The sequence below is a fragment of the Acanthochromis polyacanthus genome, chromosome 8, assembly GCF_021347895.1.
Source record: "Acanthochromis polyacanthus isolate Apoly-LR-REF ecotype Palm Island chromosome 8, KAUST_Apoly_ChrSc, whole genome shotgun sequence".
NCBI classification, from domain to species: domain Eukaryota; kingdom Metazoa; phylum Chordata; class Actinopteri; family Pomacentridae; genus Acanthochromis; species Acanthochromis polyacanthus.
This window is the reverse complement of record NC_067120.1, coordinates 24,591,665-24,614,548: the sequence shown is the minus strand read 5'-3', so window position 1 is coordinate 24,614,548 and position 22,884 is coordinate 24,591,665. Positions and strand designations below refer to the sequence as shown.

At 40.0% G+C, this 22,884-nt stretch overlaps 2 protein-coding genes across 5 annotated transcripts; both read right to left on the bottom strand.

Annotated features, from left to right (window-relative positions):
- Nucleotides 1-1,651: 1,651 nt before the first annotated feature.
- Nucleotides 1,652-8,411, bottom strand: tmed6 (transmembrane p24 trafficking protein 6). The gene is made up of 4 exons (XM_022212347.2): nt 6,781-8,411; nt 4,110-4,236; nt 2,928-3,103; nt 1,652-2,025 (listed from the first exon to the last, which is right to left on the bottom strand). Exons 1-4 carry the CDS (start codon nt 6,991-6,993, stop codon nt 1,792-1,794), a joined length of 750 nt encoding a protein of 249 aa, XP_022068039.1. The 5' UTR covers nt 6,994-8,411; the 3' UTR covers nt 1,652-1,791.
- Nucleotides 8,412-8,522: 111 nt separating this feature from the next.
- LOC110963841 (zinc finger DHHC-type palmitoyltransferase 7) lies at nt 8,523-20,997 on the bottom strand. Of its 4 annotated transcripts, none has more exons than XM_051952243.1 (8): nt 20,903-20,997; nt 19,408-19,516; nt 18,913-19,221; nt 17,125-17,249; nt 16,919-17,015; nt 13,917-13,998; nt 13,695-13,825; nt 8,523-11,209 (listed from the first exon to the last, which is right to left on the bottom strand). In XM_051952243.1, exons 3-8 carry the CDS (start codon nt 19,213-19,215, stop codon nt 11,030-11,032), a joined length of 918 nt encoding a protein of 305 aa, XP_051808203.1. In that variant the 5' UTR covers nt 19,216-19,221; nt 19,408-19,516; nt 20,903-20,997; the 3' UTR covers nt 8,523-11,029. The 4 variants fall into 4 exon arrangements, with proteins under 4 accessions (XP_051808203.1, XP_051808204.1, XP_022068033.1 ...); XM_051952244.1 differs by having other exon boundaries at nt 19,408-19,494; nt 20,903-20,993; XM_022212341.2 differs by lacking the exon at nt 20,903-20,997 and adding an exon at nt 20,695-20,896.
- Nucleotides 20,998-22,884: the final 1,887 nt, after the last annotated feature.

Sequence of the window (22,884 nt, the reverse complement as noted above, 5' to 3'; positions counted from 1 at the left end):
TGATGGTACATGAGCCTGGACCATTAGTTGTGCTGCAGATTTAAACAGGAAGGATCCCTCCAGAAGAGGCTGCTGTTTGCCTTCAACTAGAAGTCTCAGCGAGATGTGGGTTTGCAGCAGCATTTATGCAAGACGTGGAGTATGGAACATTGTTGGGCTCAGCAGTCTGCTAAAGTGAAGGCATTCTGTCATTTAAGCCCCTTTCAGAAAAAGGTCCCTTTTCCATTCATATTCCTCACAGCTGCATTCAGATAAACCCAATACAATTCCCACCTCGATCCAGTGTGTGAGTGCTCTAAGAATCAAAGTGGCTGCACTGAGGTGATATTATGTAATGTTAAATATTGGTAGAGTTTCCCACAGTGCTGTAATGCTGAGCTCAGCCTTCAGGTGCATGAGGAGACAGTGCATTAATAATCCATGTTGATGATATTATAACCTCACTGAGAATATGACTGACTCCACCCTTAAAAATGAATTCATGCTCACTCAGAGTTTAAAGTAGAGCAGAGTAGTTATTTCAGATCACTGAACATTTCAAGGCTCATGATCTCAGTGTCTGTGTGTGCAGGTATATGGCCAAAATGGGTTAGAGATCCATTGCTTCCATTGCTTCCACCGGGTAACACAGACTTTCCTATTTATCATTCAGAAAGGTGCGTATGGGTTTGACAAAAACCCTTTGTTCCCTTTGTTCATCACAGTGCCACATTTCTGTGATCTTGGTTACTCTACACACATGCAACAGCCGTCTTGATTATTGGTTTGGGCACATGCACAGCAGATAGTGAGCACCAGTTTACTTGGTTTGCAGATGTCTTCCATGGTCAGATTTGTTTGGCCTGGAAGGTGGGTCGATGAAGACCCTGATTAAGTAGCATTTCTGAGGTTTGTCATCATTCTTGTAGATGATGTTAGAGTGTCATGGCGAATATATGGACTCCATGAACATACCTTAATGTCTCCAGGTCCTAAGAACGAGTGTTGAACAGAGGGTTGATGCTGTGAGGTTGAAAATGGACAGACATGATACCACCACAATAATTTCTGCATTACACTTTACTCTATGTACAACCACAATTACATTGCACTGTATTTATTTATTTAGTCAGTTAGATTTTTATCTTGAATTTTGTAAGCTACTGGATTTACCTTGGGCTGCGCAGTGATTTGGTGTTCAGCACTTTCGCCTTGCAGCTAGAAGATTCCCGGTTCGTGTCCCAGGATCTTTCTGCAGGACAAGGCAAGCTTAGACAAGCATGGAGTTTGCATGTTCTCCCTGTGTATGCATGGGTTTTCTACGTGCTGAGGTTAACTGTGGTTCTAAATTGTCTGTAGGTGTGAATGTGAGTGCGATTGTTTGTCTCTATATGTAGCCCTGTGACAGACGGATGACCTGACCAGGGTGTCTCCTGCCTTTTTCCTAAGTCAGCTGGGATAGCCCACCCATGACTCTAATGAGAATTAAGTGGTGTATAATGGATGGATGGACTAAAAATCCAAACTTTATAGGTACTTTAACTTAATCTGTTTTTATCATTCATCGGTATATTTATTCTACATATTTTTGGTGTAATTTTCATTGACAGTGTTTTTCTACACACTACAACGTAAAGAGTTTTAGCAATGAAAAGCATTATTGATTAAATAGTTATGTTTATTCAAATGTTTTGTAATGAAGTACAAGCACACAAATAAAATAGCAGAAAGACAAGTCACATCACCATCTTTCAGCTTAATTTGTGGCTGCATTTTCATCTTAGACACCCTCAAGTTTTGACCTGGAGCCTGTCAGCACCGGGGCTTCTCGTCCTCAGTGGTTGTCTTACTGACAAAGAGGCTTTTAAGGAAGCGGAGCTGCAGGTAACCAGAGGTGACGATGAGCAGGCTGAGGGCTGTTGACCACCAGGTGATGTACTGTGAGTTGGACAGCAGCAGGAAGTAGTCTGCGCTCTTCCTCATGCGGCCAAAGCTGTAGTAGCGGAACATGTGGAAGATGGAGTTCTCCACCTTGTGGGTTGCACCCTGCCACATCACAACACACAGAATCAGTTCAAATACTACAAACATTACTGCCACTCTTGTCATTACAGCTACTGTCACAGATAGTACTACTACACCCACTAACAGCCTACTACTGTCACTACTGATCCCACTGCTGCAGCTACTACCAATGGGTCATTCCGTATATAATCAAACAAATCGGAAAAAGTTCCCACCGGACCTCAGGGTCAGCTGTTTTTAATGTGCAGTAACTTCAGTATATTTAATAGAGCTGTGCAAAGTTTCTACCTTCATGCTATGAATATTATCAGGGTTCCAAGGTCTAGAAGTACAATTGATGAGTCAAAAATTTGTGCTTTTTAAGTTGCATTACTTTTTTCTGCATTTTTTTGTTTTGATAATGTCAAAAATGCTTAATTGTACAAAATCATTTTACCAAAAAAATAATAAGATCTGGTATCTAAATGTAGGTAAAAGTGAGACTTTCCATTTTGCTATAAATGGCCAAACACCTATCTCACATGCTGATATGAGCCGTGAAACAAAATATGCTTTTTTTTTTTACATTATTTTTCCTTTTTCTGAGAAATTATCAAATAACAGTTATCCAGAGTGTCACTGCTTGTTTTGATGTGGAAGCTAAGTCCCAAATCATGGACCAGAGTCTAAAACTTCACTGCGTTCAAATGCAAAAAAAAAAGGACTGCATGATCTGGATGATTGATCTCTGGATCCCTGTTTGTTTGGTCAACTGGCATTATTTATGTGTTTTTGTTAGGATAAATTTGGTGTGCTTGCTACTGCAACAGAATGTGTTTTTACAGATGTGTATGTTTTAGATAGTAAGGCTTCAAAGTGTCCTATGTTTGGTTTGGTCCTGTGCCTAGTAGTGTACATTTTTATCAACAGGCAGTTGTATGTACCTCTATGAAGCTCAGAGTGTTGTTCAGGTCTTTGCTGATTTCCTCCTTCTTCTTCTTCTCCTCCTCCTTCCCAATGGAGGGGTCTTTATAGTTGTCATAGTAAACACCAAAGCTGAGGAAGACCTGCATGGTGCCGAAGCGGTTATGGAAGTTGTTGAAACACATCTGATAGAAACCTGGAAGGGTATAGCACAGAAAATCAAAACATACAGTACCAGTCAGAAGTTTGGGCAAAACTATGAATTAACACATTTGCATTCGTGCATTAAGCAAAAAAAAAAAGAAAAAAAGAGAAGCATTTCAGGTTCTTCAAAGTGGCCGTCAGCCACCATGTCTTTGATAACAGCTTTGCACACTTTGGGGATTCTCACAACCAACTTAATGGGGACGTCCAAAACACTCTTGCCAACAGTCTGCCAGCACTTTCACTGTGTAGACCACATCATCTATCTACGGTGCTGTTAACTGTAGATTTCTGAGGCTGATAATGAAGTTCTCCTCTGAAGCAGAGTCATAACAACTTTTGAGAAATTTGATGTGTGATGATTGTATGTCTTAAAGTAAGAATGAACTATTGTCTCTATTTTCTTAGGTGAGCTGTTCTTGCTATAATCTGGACTACTACAGTAGCTAAATAGGTTGTTTTGCTGTTCACCAACACTACTGTGCATGGTGTGTAATGCAGTGCATGGTGAAAGCCTTACACAGGCCCATAAAAGGCATTAAGGCAAGACAAAAAAAAACATAAGACACAATCGGGAAATTTAAAGAAAGAGTTAAAATGGATTAAAAACTAATTCAACAAGAAATTAAGAAATTTTCTGTGACGATACAACCAACAGATATGAAGAAACAGCCCAAGATTTCACATTACAAAAGGATAGTACCACATTAAGTCAGAAACAAAACTTTCCTCTTAAGCCACTGCTCAGTCAACGTCATTAAAATACACAAACGCTTCCCTAAAACTCAAAGTGGGACTGAAGATCATTAAGGCACATTTTAGTTTTATTTTTGACTTTACAGAGTTCTTTTATTTCCTGTTTTTATGTAGTTCATCTAAAAAACAAACTTTACATCACTTCCTTTGGCTGGTACACTGAAGCTTGATTCTCGAAAATTGGAAAATAAACGAATGGAAGAAGTCATGACGCGACTGATTTCATTAACTATCATACATACCAGTTTCTTTGGCTTTAAAGTTGATCTGACCCTTTGCATCATCAACTTGAGACACTAACAAACCACTGGGGGCGTTGACGGTAACAGAGAGGTGTCTGTCATGGCCGACTCCTGTCACCCACTGGACCTACAGACAGACAGACAGACAGTCGAATATGTTTCCATACATGGTGGCGGTCAATAGATACTTTGTGGCAGTGGTGACAGGTTTTCAGAACAAACTTGAATTCTGGCTCCTTGATCAGAGTCAGTTGTCTGATTTGCTCTTTGTGAGCAAGGTACAGAAACTGCTGATAAGATTAGCATATAATTCACCAAATATCCACAGAACCTTTAGGAAGAATCCTAACAAGTGTCAGCATTACAAAATATTTTTATACTTGGCTAATATGGAAGAATTGATGTATCTTTAAAAAAAGAAAAGAAAAAAGACAGCAAATAAAGACAGCAAATAAAGCTGCAAGCAGCGTTGATCGGGTTCTTGCATCATTGCTGGTCAGCGCATCTAAGCATGTCCACCAGGTGGCGGTGCAACTGAGAGGGTATTTTGGCCTATGGATGTGATGAGTGCTGGACTCTGATCACACATGTAAAGTTCCAGGTAGATTGGAGCATTTACAGGCTAGATATGCAGCGATTTCTGTTCATCAACCAGGTGATGAACCCATGACTGTATATTGGTCTGTGGAATTCATCAGGGCCAGACTCTGATCACACATGTTGAGTTTCAGGCTGACTGGAGTATGTACAGGCTAGTTAGACAGCACTTCCTGTTTCATGACGAGCCGTCAAAAATGTCCGTACTGTCACTGTAAATCAGGCTGTGAATGCAAAAATTGGTCCAAAATCGTCCAAAATATGACCCATCATTCAAAATGGCTGACTTCCCATTGTGTTTTAGGTATAGTTTTTGATTACATTTTTGTGCGTCTCGGCAAGTTAGATATGCTAACCAAATTTCCTAGTTGTAGGTGACACATACTGGCAGTAGTAAATGTTTGAAAATTTCCAGGTGATGCTGTTGAGCCAGTTTGGCTCAAATACATGCAATTTCCCTAAAACATCAAACTTTTTTGCCAATCCTGATGTGTGCAAAGTTTCAGTCAATAGGAGGCCATTGATGAACTCAACAATGTAGTTTACGCAGTCCAGTGCAGTGAGGACTGCCCAGCTCTTTACATTGGTGAGACCAAGCAGCGTCTACACAGACGCATGGCCCAACACAGAAGAGCCAGCACCTCAGGACAAGATTCATCTGTCCATTTACATTTACAGGACTCAGATGTACATATTCTAGACAGAGAGGACAGATGGTTTGAGAGAGGAGTGAAAGAGGCCATTTATGTTCATCTTAAGCGACCCACTCTGAACAGAGGGGGAGGCCTCAGACACCATCTCTCAGCAACATACAAAGCGCCCTTAAGAACTCTCTCCAGAAGATTTAACCACTCTTCACACTTTTCCCCAGGCGAGCCTAACGACTCACATGATGATGAGTCATAGATAGGAGGCCACTCAGTGGGCCATTAAATCAACGACTCTCACCAGGCCCCCCTCTATTAGCATATTAATACCTCATTGGGAGTCAACACCTGTTGTTGAAAGATTTCTTTAGTCTTTCAGTAGATAGCCCCACCTTCACCTGTAGTGGTTAAATACCTGGGACTCTCCAAACTAGTTTTTAGAACTGAAGAAACCGCTCGGATGAGAGACGAAACATCTTCAAGATCACAAGAAGAAGTCCAGTTGACTTGCCTGAACTAAAACCTTCACTTTAAGATGACCTGGACGACTGAGAACCTTCACAGACATGTTAGGCCTTCAAAAGGCCAAATGAAAAGTCAGCCAAAGAAAAGAATAAGAAAAAGAAACCCATAGGTTTCATAGGGTCTTTGTACCATTCAGTTCTCAGACCCTAATAAACCAATAAACATGAGTAGAAACAGACCTTCAAATCATGCGAGTTAAAAATTACAAAGCTTTCTCCAGAGGGAAGAAAATGGGTATGTGATGAACAATTTCAATTCATGTTTTCCACATGGTTTGAAGTTCTTTTAAATACACTACCAGTCAAAAGTTTGGACACACCTTCTCATTCAGTGGTTTTTATTTAATAATTCTATACAATGTAGATTAATACTGAAGACATCAAAACTATAAAAGAATACATATGGAACTATGTCGTAAGCAAAAAAGTGTTAATCTTCAGTATTAATCTACAATGTAGAACATAACATAAATAATAAATAAAAAGCACTGAATGAGAAGGTGTGTCCAAACTTGTATATGTGTGATTGCAGCCAAACTTGATAATTTGAAACTGTTGATTCACATTGTGGGTGAAAACAGACATGAATATAAATGTTCTTTTTGGGAATTTGTTAAAAATCCTGTGAACTATTGAACAACTCTAAAAATTTTAAGCTAACACTGTCATGAAATATATGAATCATATTCCTAAAGATGAACTTTTTCCTGCTACATGAATGCCTTCATAGAATACTGTTTGAAGCCTCCACCCGTTGCACTGAAAACTGAAAAGAAAGAAGGAATTTTGTCTGCAATGACTTCACTGACCACAAAGCTCAGTTCATGAAAATGCCAAGTGTTTCATCCTGGAAAAGCACGCCACATAAAGACATCTGTTTGTGTGCCCGGTGCTTCTTCTTACCATGAAGTTCAGGTAAAATGTCTCTCCATAATGAGCAAAGTGCCAGAAACAGTCCTGGCCAGCAGCACGCAGCACCACAGAAAAGTCGTATTGGTCAGCGCCCCAAAACAGCTGCTGGTCTGTGATGCTGGGGTGAGGGTCTGTCAGGGGCCCACCATGACCTGAGCCCCAAAACATAAAGACAAGAAACAAGCAGGGAATTCTATACAACATGACCGAACAACTGGGTACAACTTCCCTAAATGAAACGTGTATATAGAGTCTCTGTGAAAGCGTGGACAGATCAGAAATGATTAACTTGAACCAAAATGTTGCTTCCAGTAGTGGGAAATGAGGGCAGCCTGCACATATGGAACAACACTGATAGAGACATAACTGAAGAAACAACAGGAAGGTCCTTTTTTTCCCAAGACTTATGACACATTCTGGCTGCTACAATTACAATTCAGGTTTTAGAAATTATAGGAAATTTTCCGTCTGCACTAGAATCTGTTGGGTGCTTTGATCCTGAAAAAGGGATGTTCTTTGTGTTAGTGTAACACAGGATTCTAATTAAATGTAGGCACAAGAGAGACTGTATAGAGAACCACAGTTGTGGTGACAATGCTGAAACATGACACAGCTGTGCTTGCTAACTGTATTCCAGTTATAACAATGCTTTGAGCTACATGCTAACATCAGCATATAGCATTTGTTACTTTGCTTTAAGCACAAACCCCAGCTGAGGCTGACAGAAATGGCATTTTCTTTGTGAGTATTTGGTCATAAATATGTATTAGACGAGTTTCAAGTTTAAACTTTGCTGATGATAAAAAGTCAATGGTCAACAAGGTCATTGCAATTTATCCTGATTGCAGAAGAAAATAGCACACCTTTTGCTACAGATACCTTCTAGTGTCACATCACTCCTTCATTCCACTGCCCACGGTTATCTACAGTTCTTTTATCTTCTGTTTTTTCTTACTGTCTACCAGACCCACCCTCACCTTTTGTTGTCGTACCTTTGCTATTTGCACCTGTCTGGCAGACCTCTTGACTCAACCACCTTTTGTTCTGTTGTCTTACCCTCTGTCACTGATTAGCAACCTTACACAAAAAATAACAACAAAACACAAATCCTTGCATTTAAATACGCCCACTCCTTACCCTGTGACCCACTCTCTGATCATCCCTATAAAATGTGTACTCTGCAAATGTGCTGGATCGGCTGACCTTCACAGTTTCACGCTCTGTATTGGTAAACCCACCGTATACCAGAAAACCAAGAAACACCCCACTACAGCAAAGTTCAAGGGACTAAGAGTGAAATTTCTTCAGCATGATGTAAACATGAATGACTGAACCACATTTCACGGCAATCCTCATCACATAGTTCTTGTGATTTCAGTAAAAATCACAAATGTCAACTTCATGGTGGCATTGGATGAAAAACAGACGATCACCAAGGTCAGTGAGATCATTCTCTGAAAACCACCAACATCTGCAAATAAAGCCATTGCAATCAGTCCTGGAGTTTTTCATAAATGTCAACCTCATGGTGTTGGGGTTACTAGAAAAGTCAGATGATAATCAAATATAACCGAATGCATCCTCAGGGGTTGATGAATACCATTCATTACAAAGGACTTATCCTCTGGGGACCAACACTACAACCTTTGTTGTTGTTGAACTTTCATGGTTTGGTGAGCATCAATCAAGTAGCAAAAAATAATTGGTATGCATAAAGTAGCAGGAAACTGAGATGTTTTCAAGAGGTAGAGATGAACTTGGTTTATTAAATGTGCGAATAGTAAGAAAAAAGATTCGACATATCAAAGACTCTAATCTGATAAAAATAAACAATCACTCAAACATAGATACATTCACAGGCAAGACAGACTCGCTGAAATTGTTTCTAATGCAAAATGTTTTAGATGGTTTCAGTACTTGCCCAAATTAAACACAAACGAAGTTGCCGTCCTCATTTGGTAGTGGTAGAAAAATATGCCCATTATGAAAAGTTTCAAATCATCAGACCTACCAGTGGATTATGTTAAACTATTTAAGACTATTAAAGACTTTTTCTATGACCATATTTCTTTAGCAGAGATAAACATTACAGGAGAGACATTCAATTAAATGTTTGTGGAGGACAATTTAGTGAAATAAAAGTAAAGAAGACTCACGCTTTTGGTCCTGTGTAGTTTTCAGGTCAGTTTCAGATTTCAGTCAGAGAAGTGAAAGAAAACCATCCAGTCTTGAGGGTCACTCTGGTTTGAAACAGATTGTACTAAACCAAACATATGCTTTACCACTGTACTGTATATAGCTCAAAAATACTACTAATACTAAACACACAATGACAATGCACTTTTGATTTCTACACACTGAGCGGCTACATTTTACCATACAGGAGTGGTCCTGGGCTATAATACGAGTCATGAGTCTGTCTGCCTGTTGGTACAGAGGGTTACACATTTATGTGACTGAAGAGTGACAAATGAAAATGAACTAAAGCTTAGACACATTATGATTCAAAAGCTTGGGGGTCACCAAGACAATTTCATGTTTTCCATGAAAACTCACTTTCATTCATGTGCTAACATAACTGCACAAGGGTTTCATCAATAATCAATTATCCTTTCAACACCATTAGCTAATTCAATGCAGCATTAGAACACAGGAGTGATGGTCACTGGAAATGCTCCTCAGTACACCTGTGTAGATAATCCATTTAACATCAGCCGTTCCCAGCTTGAAGTCATTTACCACATTAACAATGTCTACACTGTATTGCTAATTCATTTCATCTTATCTTCTTTGAAAAAAAACTGCTTTTCTTTCAAAAATGAGGACATTTCTACGTGACCCCAAACTTTTGAACGGTAATATGTTTCTGAAATCAACTAATAAAACAAATAAGTAAAACAAGTTTGCAACTCATACATTGTTGTACTCAAGTACAGTGGTCCTTTGAAGTCAGTACTAATGGCAGCATGCTAATACACGAGTGTAATGTTACCATGTTATCTGAGCATTACCATGGTAACATATGCCTTGAAACATGAAATACATCACTTCCATAGGTCCACAGGTCAGCCTGACATTCATAAATGCACTGCTTACCAATGAACGAATGAAAACATATTTCTGGTCTTTTTCCTTGTGGATAGGAAGGAATATGATGGAATAGGAATTATGATGCCAAACAGAAAATCACAGTATCATCAAGGCTACTGGAAGGGGAGCACAAATGTGTGAACCAAATCCATCCAAAAGCTGTTGAGCCATCTGGACCAAAGTGGCCACTTTCCATCTTCCTCTAGGGATAGAAAAATTAATCAGTTGGGAACAGTAACACTGAAAAATAATCAACATGAGTGTGCATCATAGCTGGCAATCAAATATTTTTCCTTACATTTATTCTACTTGTTTTTCTTTCTTTTTGATTGCCAAATACTGCATATGTCATTCTGGCTTTACTACTAATAAGTGTGATTTCTGTTAGCAGGAGTCTAGCCCAGCTGACTTAGGGTGAAGGCAAGGTGAAAGTGCTAACCACCAAGCCACTGTGCAGCCCCTGCTACAAACAAACCTGAGAAAAAAATTCAGAGAAGTATAGAATAAGAGCTGTCTTACATGAGGTCCAATGTATTGTGCTTTCTGTGGAACACAGAAGGTTGATATTAAGGAAAAGTGTGGAACTCAGAGAAAATATCTTGGTGTTAAACTGACTGATAGAGATTACCAAGCAACAATTTAAGATTCTGTTCACAAGGAAGGTGAAACAATGGTGTATTTTAGTGTGACTGCTTAAACAGACATTTGTCATAGCATTTAAAATCAACAGAAAAAAAAATCCTCATAATACTTCATCATTTCATCTCATTGACCATCAGTTGAGTTAATGTACACAACACAGTACAACTTTGACACTCAACAACATTCTCCAGAGAAATGGCCCAACTTCACGATTGTTAATAACTGCTCTAAGAAGATCCAGCATCTTAAGGAGCAAATGAAAAAAAAAATTCACAATCTGACTGCGATCATATAAACATGAAATTTTCCACACATTCAGCAGCATAAATCCAAGATCAGTTTTTGCTGCCTTACAGCAAGTTCAGAATTTTAGACTTCTGAGAGGACCAGTCTCCAGGTAAAAAAACGCTGCTGAGGAAACAAGCACTCCACTTCAGCCTGCTGGACTCCCATGCAGGCCCTGCACAGCCACCAAGGTTTGATGATTTGATTTGCAGGCGTTGGCGTGTCAGACAGAGAACTCTGGGCCGCTCTTCCAGGTGCGTTTGGAGAAAAACGTTGGTAGTCTGAGACCAGCGAAGGGGCTGATCCAGAGCAGTGATGGATGACCTCCAAACACCGACCTCAGCCCCGCCCAGCGAGTCTGACGCTCCCATGTTGGTTTCTCATTCTTCAGACGCTCAATTTTCTGACAGACACACAACCTCATTAGAAACAGGCACACAAGCTCTTTTAAAACATGCAATCACTTCATAAACTGACACACAACTTTATCACACACATAAATATCTTATTATATACAGATGAACAATCTTACTACACACAGATGCTCAAACTTGCTATGGATACACTACCAGTCAAACGTTTGGACATACCTTCAATGTTTTTTCTTTATTTTTACTATTTTCTACATTGCAGATACATACTGAAGACATCAAAACTATGAAGCAAGATATATGGAATTATGTAGCAAGCAAAAAGGTGTGAAATAAGTCAAAACATGTTTTATAGTTCAGATTCTTCAAAGTAGCCACTCTTTGTTTTGATTACTGCTTTGCACATTCTTGGTCTTCTCTTAGTGAACTTCATGAGGTAGTCACCTGAAATGGTTTTCACTTCACAGGTGTGCCTTGACAAGGTTAATTTGTGGAATTTCTTGCCTTCTTAATGGGGTTGGGACCATCAGTTGTGTTGTGCAGAAGTCAGACTGGTACACAGTTGACAGCCCTATTTGACAACTGTTAGAATCCAGATTATGGCAAGAACCAATCAGCTAAGTAAAGAGAAATGACAGTCCATCATTATTTTAAGAACTGAAGGTCAGTCAGTCTGGAAATCTGCAAAAATTCTGAATGTATCCACAATTGCAGTTGCAAAAACCATCAAGCGCTACGGTGAAACTGGCTCACATGAGGACCGCCCCAGGAAAGAAACACCAAGAGACACATCTGCTGCTGAGGAGAAGTTCATCCGAGTGACCAGCCTCAGAAATCTAAAGTTAACAGCACCTCAGATTAGAGCCCAGATAATACTACGCAGAGTTCTAGTAGCAGACACACCTTTACATCAACTGTTCAGAGGAGACTGTGCCAATCAAGCCTTAATGGTCAAATAGTTGCTAAGAAACCACTGCTAAGGAAAACCAACAAGCAGAAGAGATTAGTTTGGGCCAAGAAACTCAAGGAATGGACATTAGACCAGCGGAAATCTGTGCTTTGGTCTGATGAGTCCAAATTTGAGATCTATGGTTCCACCCGCTGTTTCTTTGAGCAACACAGAAAGGGGGAACGGATGGTCTCTACATGCATGGTTCCCACCATGAAGCATGGAGGTGTGATGGTGTGGGAGTGCTTTGCTAGTGACACTGTTGGGGATTTATTCAAAATTGAAGGCACACTGAACCAGCATGGTTACCACAGCATCCTGCAGCGACATGCCATCCCATCCGGTTTGTGGTGGTTATTCAATTGAGTAAGTCCAGTTGCCTGAACTAAACCCTTCACCTTAAGATGACCTGGATGACTGAGAACCTTCACAGACATCTGGTTTGTGTTTTAGTTGGACCATCATTTATTATTCAACAGGACAATGACCCCAAACACACCTCCAGGCTGTGTAATGACTATTTGACCGAGAAGGAGAGTGATGGAGTGCTGTGTCAGATGACCTGGTCTCCACAGTTATTTGACCTAAACCCAATCCAGATGGTTTGGGATGAGATGGACCGCAGAGTGAAGGCAAAAGGGCCAACAAGTGCTCAGCATCTCTGGGAACTGCTTCAAGACTGTTGGAAAAAACATTTCAGGTGACTACCTCATGAATCTCATTGAGAAAATGCCAAGAGTGTAGAAAGCAGTAATCAAAGCAAAGGGTGGCTATTTTGAAGAATCTAAAATATTAAACATGTTTCGATTTATTTTACACTTTTTTGTTTACTACATAATTCAATTATTCATTCATAGTTTTGATGCCTTCAGTGAGAATCTTCAATGTAAATAGTCATGAAAATGAAGAAAAAAACATGTGTCCAAACTTTTTACTGTTAGTGTATGTAGACAAAGTTTGTGCTGAAACTGTTTTGCTCATATTAACAGTAAAACAAGTATAAGCCAGATGGATTTTTTTCCTTTTTTAACACCTGTATGTTACTATTTTCTCTGTCCCAGGTGACAAAAACAGCAACCTCTGGGCAGCAACCTAGTGCACTAAAAATGAAACTGAACCTGAAGGTTTTGCAAAGGATTTAGATTGTGCAGCCAGACAGCTCTGCTAGTTTTTTTCAGTAGATTATCCATTTTAACCACATTGCTGGTCTCCCTGCATGCAAATGATTCACTAAAAGAATTCCACCTAACACTGTTTTGAGGAAACACTGAAGTCACATCATTCACTTAGTCCCACCCATGATGACTGTGATTTGTTTCAAGGAATACAAACAAGCCAGAGGATTGTTTCCCGCCTAAAGCAGAGTGATCGTGTGGTGTAACCACACCATAATGTTCTACAGGATAGGCTGGCTAAGCAAGACTAGTTTGGCTGCAACATGTTCAAAATAACTTTCACATGACAATACTTATTTATACACCCAACACATAGCCTTAATCATGAGAAGCTTAATCATATCTGTTATTATTGATACAGGAGAGTGTTTAGAGCATGAGTTTCATCCTCACCATCTCATCATGGCAGATGGAGTGGAGCTGAGTGCTGAACATAACAGCTGTGAAGGTGAGGAATAGGAGACTTTCCATACAGAGGAAAATCATCAGCAGCATTGTCACTGGGGGAGAGAAATCACTGCACTCTGGAAACAAAAAAAAAGTTATACTGACTCTAGTTTAAAATACAACACAAAGGCTAAAGCAGCAGAATGGAGTTGTGTGTTTAAGACGAACCTGTCCACTGGTCTCTGATGCAAGTGATGAACTGGTATCCACAGAGAGCCAGGGCGTGACTGGAGATGATAGCAATATACATCTGTGAACAAAGGAAAGTGCAACAGACATCTTGACTCTGCTGATGTTTGAGCATCTCAGGATCTGAGGGGTCTAATAGGATTTAACGTATGAACTGGGATACAGTCAGGTCCATACATATTTGGACACTGATACAGTTTTCAGCATTTCAGCTCTGTACAACACCACAATGGATTTGAAATGAAACAATCAAGCTGTGCTTAAAGTGCAGACCTCCAGCTTTGAGGTTATTTACATTCAAATCAGGTGAACAGTATAAGAATTACGACACATTTAGATGTACTGTACTGTATAAGGTATGCATAAGATAAGACTTTTGGGGAAATAGGACAGATGAATGAGTGACATCAAAACGCTAACTACCTGTGATTCTGAGCACTTTGAGAGTCTGGCAGGAAGGAAAGTAAGTGTGTGACTGATACACAATTCACCTAAAAGTGGGTTTTACACATTTCTATATTTAATGTTTTACCCTTTGCCACAGAAAACGCCTCAGTCATGAGGACTCTCTTGTTCTTGGTTTCATGGCATCTCAGGCAAACATTCCCAAATGGTGAGGTTTTCATGCTCTCAGAAAGTCTTGGTTTAAAAAACAGATGTTGAAAATGAGTAGTTTTAGTCTGTTGTCGTGTCAAATGGGTGATGTCGAAGGTGGATAATGAGAGTAGGTCTAGATGCTATACTGTAAACAACAGCTGGCTGATGGTAAAAGAAATCTGCACGTTTGCTGTCATAAACAAATCTTCTTGTGTGATAGAGTTGTGTGGCTGAAACAACAAACATCTGAAGAAATAACAGGTATTGTGCTAACAGTCTAAAAACCACAACAAAAATGTATTTGCTATCTAAAAATATTTTCCAAACCTTTCTACTTGAAAGAAATCACCACAATATGCTCACATTGACCAAATTCCATGTGTTTTTGTGTAAGCAGCAAATGGTTTTATATTAGTGGTCTCTGATGAGCTATTACATCAATGTCCAACTGCTCTATTTGTGTCCTTCAGCTCCAAGTTTACTGGAATGCAATTTTCACAAAGAAGTTCAGTAATTCCTTAATAGAGCAGGACATTAGTTTTAAGCAAACAAACAGAATGTAATGGAGCATTGTTTTGGGATTATTTTCTGCAATGGATTAATCCACTTTCAGTGCTCCTTTACCTACTTGGGGCAGTATAATGGTGGGTGTAGATAAACTACAGTGTGTGTTCATGACATTGAAGAAACATGTCAGTTAGTGTACCACCGTGACTCACTGATGTTCTTTTTAAGTAGTTTTTAGAATCAATGGAGATCAGTGGCACAGGGGAATAAGATACACTGTCTGTTCAACAAAAACAAACAAAAAAAAAAAGTCGCCACCTGGATTTAACTAAGCAAATAGTTAAGAGTCTTCCATTGGATAATTACTGCAGTGATTAATGTGTTTCAGCAGGCAACAACTTATTTAACCCTAGCTGATGCAGTGAGTAGCTTCTCATTTCTTAAACAACTGTGTTGGAAAACATATCCTGTGGTCATGGAAAGGATGTTAATCTGTCTCAGAAGGGTCAAACTATTGGCCTGCATCCAGCAAAGAAAACAACTAAGGAGATTTCTGAAACTACTAAAATCATATTAAGAACCATCCAATGCATTATTAAAGCCTGGAATGATAGTACTAAACCATCATCTTTGAGGAAGAAATGTGGCCGGTCATGTTATCTGATGAGTCCAGATTTACCCTGTTCCAAAGTGATGGGCGCATCAGGGTAAGAAGAGAGGCAGATGAAGTGATGCACTCATCATGCCTAGTGCCTACCGTACAAGCGTATAGGGGTTAGGGTTATGATCGGGGATTGGTCAGGTTCAACAACGTTATGTTCCCAAGAACAAGGTCAGCTGACTACCTGAATATACTGAATGATCAGGTCTTTCCATCAATGGAGACTTTCTTTCTTCCCTGATGGCATGGACATGTTCCAAGATGACGATGCCAGGATTCATGGGGCTCACATTGTGAATGAGAGGATCAGGGAGCATGAGACATCATTTTCACACATGGATTGACCTCCACAGCGTACAGACCTCAGTCCCAATGAAAATCTCTGGGATGTGCTGGAGAAGACTTTGCACAGCGGTCTGACTCTCCCATCATCAATAAAAGATCTTGGTAGATCATTAATCCAACTCTGGACAGAAATAAATGCTGTGACATTCCACGGTGAATGTGTGTCATTCTCAGAGCTAAAGATGTTCCAATGAAATATTAGAGTGTGCAGCTTTTTTTTCTTTTTTTTGGATGGGCAGAGTATATAGAGATAACACTCATTAGTAGGATCACTTTGTTGCTGCTATAGAATATTAACAGATTTAGCCATAAAATTCTTTCATTACTGATTCACCAATGTGGTGATTTCATGCAGTAAGCATTTGACTCTTTGACAAAAAAACACTGTGGATCTGTAAAACTAACCACTTACTAGTGACCACTTCTAATCTCTAAAACACTCAACACAATCTTTTCTATTCACATACACGTGTCACCATTGTTGCTCTCTCAGTCAGCAGATGGAAGCTATCTGATTCCCTGGAGTCAGGACTGAACATTAAAATAATGAGAGAGGGGAAGATTATTAGGATGCAATTCAATAATGTCACACACTCTTCTAACTCTTCTTTTATCTTCTATGCTGTTGTTCGAGTTTATTATCTCGTTTTAGTTGCTTGACCTCTGACAATCTGACACTCCTTGCTGCAACACTGCTTGTAATTTATTTGATCTGACTTCAAGCTTGTTTTCACATTAACCTGAGCCTTTAGCCTACAGTTAATGTGAACATGGACCATTATATGTTGATACTTTTGCAAAATATCTTTAGTTGTCCTGTGAAAACGTGACTCTGGATTAGGTCATAAGTGGACAGAGACAATGGACTTACAGTGAAGAGGACAAAGAAGCGCTGGTTTTTCTCCCCAACACAGTTGTTGACCCAGGGGCAGTGGTGGTCCATCTTTCGGATGCAGCGCTTACAGATACTGTAGAAGAAGAGCAGACAAAACATGGCTTACTTTCTGGGCACATATAGAAATCCTGGAGGAAATACTGACTTCACACAACAGCCCAGGTTGTATGAACTGGCCTGACCTGCAGTGATGAGCCCTCTCAGGTTTGATGCTGCAGCACTTTGGACATTTGTAGATGACCTCACCCGGCTTCAGCTGTAGACTCTCCAGGTGTGTTTTAGTCGCGTTTCCTTTAGGAACGGCTCCCTGAGGAGATGAAAGAGCAAACTCAGAGGGTGTAAAGACAGGATAAGAAACATCTGATGGCTTAGGTGGACCTTTAAATCAGTTAAATCAAAACGACAGCAGTGCTCAGCTGTGATGCGGTTTATCTCCAGCAGTGAGGAGCAGTCTCTCTGCTGTAATGTAGATTCTGGGAAAACCATCATTATCCAAACTGCTTTACAGCAAACCTGTTTGGAAATGAAACAGGCTATGTAGGCAAAGTTTCTTCCTTTAACACAGAGCTGGTTGAAATTCTATAAAGTTGTGCAGTATGTGTTGGGACACCAGTCTTGTTGGTGGCAGAGTTATGTGCTCCACTGGGCTAACATTGGTGTGTTTGAGATGAGTACGAAGTAGAGATGCTCAAGTAAATCCTAGGGAGCAGTATTGGGGTCAAGTAGCTCTATTTGCGGCTTGATGGCAAGCGAAAAATAAAAAATGGTCTATTGTTGGATGTCAGTGCCATCTGCAGAATGAACTCTGCTAAAGATTGTTTATGAGGTAAAGGATGCATATAACACTGCTGCAGCACTGACTGTTTCCGTATCTCAGCAACCTAAACACAGTGAGATGTCTTCTCTCTTGTCGACTGTGTCATGCCAGTTTCAGGAGTCACATTCTTCCATCTAAACTTATTAAACTTAATCATAGCAAAAAAAATTTTTTATCTCATCAGACGTCAGTATTTTGTCAAGAACAAGAAAAACACTCAGAGCGCAGTACTCCGCCACGGCTGTCCATTCCCCCATATGGCATTGTCAGAAATGCAGCAATTATTTATTAGTTATTGATGATCAGAAGTCAAGGCAACATAGAATGTGGCCATTTAATATAGATGTACCCACAAATGAAATGACTTCGCGCTGAGTACAGGCGTGTGTTATGCATGTGTACGTTATGTATGGATACCAAATCATGTGACCTAAATATGTAGTGGGCGGCGGGAATTGATGGGACTTGGAAACACCCCCACAATTTAATCAAGTGTTCCTTGTCTCATTTCCAATGGAAAAGTCCCGATAAGTCTGCACTGGTTAATTTGTGGTAAGATAACAATCATATGATCGCCAGCAGACAACTGACGTAGCGTTCACTTGTAGTCATAGTTACAGTGACATCGTGCCACTATCTCACAATGATACAGAAATCTTCAACAAATCCGTGGATCCAGACTATAAGCCACATCAGTGCCAAAATCAAATCACTTGGTCCTTGTGTTATTTCTGACCTTTCCTGAAAATTTCACCCTAATATGTTTGTCTGTCAACAACATTACTAAAAACAGACTGACAAACAGACAGACATACAAACATACGCCGATCGTCACATAACTCTGCCACATTCCTTGGTGAAGTAATGAATTACATGTGTCAAAAGCAGAAGGCTGCAGCTGTTATTTCAGAGTGTCCAATATAATCTTTAATCAACATTTAAAGCCTGATCAGGACACCTCACCTTGTTCTTACAAAGCTAGTTACTAAGCAAAGGGTCCAAATGTGACCAAACCCTTGCTGCATTACGACGACTGCAGCATGCGCAAAGTACAGTGACCGGGTGTTGCACTGTGCCCTGGGAACTGCATTCCTCAGTTAGCCAGCATAACCCATCACCCAACAGTGTCACCTTGAACCCTCAGCCTCCTTACCGGGTCAGTCAGCATGGTGCGGAGGTGGGAGGCCAGAGCTAGCACAGCCAAGCTGTTGAAGGCCACCCCGTTGACCACAGCATACCAGAAGCTTCTGGAAGGCAGCAGCATGACAAAGGTGACCACAAAATCAGCAAAGAAGACCAGAAACCAGGTGATGAAGGCACACACCATGCCACAGCAGTCCTGAATGAACCAGAGCTGCTTGGCTTCACTGCTGGAACTTCTTCCCATTACGCCCTCCTCCCCATTCAACAGTAGCCGCTGCTGCTCCACATCCCTCAGACGGTGGGCTGAGGACATTCTGCCCTGACAGAGGGAAGGAGAAGACAGTGGATTACAGTGAGGTTCTAGAAAAAGGCTTTCCAGAAAGCAAAGATATATTTTGTATCTCAGCTGCCAGTGACCACTAAGCAAGAGTGGCAGAGAATTTGAAACATGGAAAAAAATCTGAAGCAAATCTAGCACAATGCTCACAGTACAAAGCATACTTACTTCACCTGTAAGGGCCTCTAGTTCACAGCATTATCTCTCCTCTTCCCGCTACTCCATCACAAGTTGCTTTCTCTCTGGGTCACATTGCTATAGACAGCACAGATAAAAACTGTAAGGATATCAAAGCAAAAAAAAAAAAAAAAAGACTTTGAGAAGCAGATGTGGGACAGAACCAACAACATTCTCTTACATTACTGTTCAAAAGTTTGGGCTCACTTAGAAATGTCCTTATTTTTGCAAGAAAAACAGTTTTTCCAATGAACATAACATTAAATATGTTGTACAAGCAATACTAGACCTACAGTGTATTCTAGATTTATGACAGCCAACCTGTCTGGAGTTCTGGGAAACTTTCTCAAATCTTTCTCCTTTCACACTTCTCCTTCTCATTGCCAATCACCAATTAACCAGAGCATGTTTTGGCTGTGGGAGGAAACTAGAGTACCTGGAGAAAACCCACACATGCACAGGGACAACATGCAAACTCCATGCAGAAAGATATCGGGAAGTCCAGAACACAAACCGAGGATCTTCTAGCTGCAAGGCGACAGTACTAACCACCAAACCACTGTGCAACCCTTAGAATGACATACATTAGCATTTTTTATTTTTTAAAGCTCTCATTGAAAAAGAAACAGAAACAGTGAATTGGAGTGATAGAATAAAGTCTCTGTAAGATGTGCAGGTCTGAGATCAGCAGTGGACAGATTGAGGGTTAAAGTAGCTCCACCTGGAGTACTACAGTAAAATGCTGTTTAGTGATTTTTAACATCCAGATGTATTTAATGTTCGGACCAGATAGGATCACAGAGAAAGAGCCATTTAGGTGTACAGCATAAAAAGTTTCGCAAATATGAAACCGTGCTTCAGTCTTCACAGCCGTCTGTTAATTTCATGAGGTCCTGACAGGTCCAGGTACTGTGGGGTCAGATCCACATCCTGGACAATAGAAGCAGTGAAATGGTCCTTTTGTAGAAGCTAACTGTAGCCTCAATGACTGCTAGCTAACGTAAGCTAACAGCTAGCTTAACCCATCTTTAAAACATGTTATTTGTTTAAAATATCCATCACTTGCTAAACAGGTAAACCAACACAAGAGCCGTAACTAACGCTACGAGACGACTCGGTTTGTGTTCCCATAGGAAAGATATGAGATACAATTAAATAGCAACAACTTCATGAAACTGAACTGAGGTTTAGTATTTTATAACGCCAACATCCTTTCTGTTCGGCTCTGCCATTTTTAAAATCCCCGTAAACTGCTTGACGATATTTATGATAACTCACCATCAGAAGACAGTAGAAAAGAGTTTGTGCTCAGATGTCATATAAATTTCCGTGGTACAGCCATAGACAGCTGAGTGTGTTCAGTTTCCTGTCTGCTATGTTTTGGAGGAAGTGTTTCCCTGCAGGGCTCACTGACCCTAGATGTACCCAATAGTACCTACTCGATGTACCACTAAAATAGGTAGTGTCTACAGATACGGACCCGTACCTGCAACCCGGTCTCCGGGTTGGTACCCGTAGCCTGTGGCCTACGGATACGGCACTTTCCCCCTGTAGCATCAACCACTAAAATAGGAACGGTTCACCTCATTTATTTGGTTTTATTTAATATAGATACGTCATCAGTGGGGCTCATAACAGATTTTCTGTAACTTATATTTTGGTACGATATGATGAGTTTGATTGGTTTACTGCTGTGTATAACAGACCTGAGATTAGTGTAAAGGGTTAAAAATGTTTTTTTTTAGAGATTAATGGAAATACAGTTAAAAGGTTAAATATGTCATATGAATAGGTTAAAATATAAGATAAGATAAGATAATCCTTTATTACTCCCCGTGTCCGGGGAAATTTCCCATGTTACAGCAGCATACATCATACAGTAGAGCAACGTTCTTGCTCGGCAACAGGACACACACTGTAGAACGTTCTCCAGCTGTAGCATTTGGTTAGCTCTAATTGTAGAAAAGAAGTATTTCTTAATAAGCAATCACGCAACTGTCACAGCAGGGTAAAGTTGGAAAGATATTCACAGGTTCGGACTTCCTGCATTAATAACTCATGAGATATACGTTGTCAAAAAATAAACGATGCCTCTTTCAAATCGTTGTAAGCTAGACAATGTGCTACAAGGCCAGTTTGATCAAAAGTCACTGTCTTTCAAGCTGCAGAAATAACATTGGCGTCTATGCGCAGCTGGCGGTGCGACGAGTAAACAGGGACCGTCTGCAAATAGCAAAATCGCTGCAACAGCGAAAAGAGACACTAGACAAACATTCAATAACTTCACTCTTATACACTGTACAGTCACCAAAATCACTGGAGCCATCAATGGGCTCCTGCTGGTCATGCTACAACTCTTGCTTTGGTGCTAAATGAAAATTTTAAATTTTAAGGATTTTTTATTATTATTATGTTTTTAGTAATACAAAAATACCCCTTGGTATTGTGTGTTGTGCAACAGTCACAGTTGAAGAGGCTGCACACAAGTTAGGCTTTTATCAGATAGAAGAGGGTTTTGGTGTGGGGTAAGGATCCAAAACTGTTTCAAAAATAATTCCAGAAAAAATGTCCATTGTTTTGAATTTGTTTTTTTTGTGACAGATTTTTTAAAGATAAAAATGATCACCCACTGTTTTTAGGGACTCAGTTTTATTACATTTGGGTTGTTTAATCGCCATATGATGTTGTGTACAATATTTAGTGTGTGTGCTTGTATGTGAAGTTTAAGGATTGAGTAAACTAGCTTTGATGGCACTTTTCTTGATGTATGTGGTATATTTTATATAGCACACAGGATAAAAGGCATAGGGGCATAGTGCACTAGAATTATGTATTTGGACAAACAAGTGCATCTTAGGACGAGCTAATATTCGCTAGCTCTATGCTAATCTTGAGGCTAATGCTATTCAAATATGAGACGTGTGGACACGAAGCTTTCCAGAGCCGTTTTATACGTCAGACGGTCATAATATTGTTTTGTTAATAGTATCGACTGTATTTGGGTTTCCAAAATGATACAGATGTGCTTATTGTGCAGTAGCTGGATGCAGGTAGCTGCAGGTGAGGATGCCTCAAGCTACACGGTAAAGATAGAATAGCACTTGTTCCCAGTTTTCTGAGAAAGTTTCACAGAAAGCATGAACTAGAAGCACAAAAATAACTCAGTGATGGTGGCAGGAGTGTCCATGTCCCGTTTGCACACTGTCAGGCAGAAATACATGAGCAGAAATTTGTAACATCTCTATATTGTGGGTTTTCTGCACTGTAGTCGAAAAGTACATTACACAAATATTATCATTTCAATAGTAGGAAGATTAATAATTAATTTGTCAATTAATGCCTCTTTCTGGTTTGCTTGCTGCTTTTGTGGTATTACAATGAGTGCAAATCATTACATTTTTCATGGCACTCTAACAGAGGAAATGCACACCCTCTCCTTCATCATTCCTCCAGTGACAGAGCTGGTGA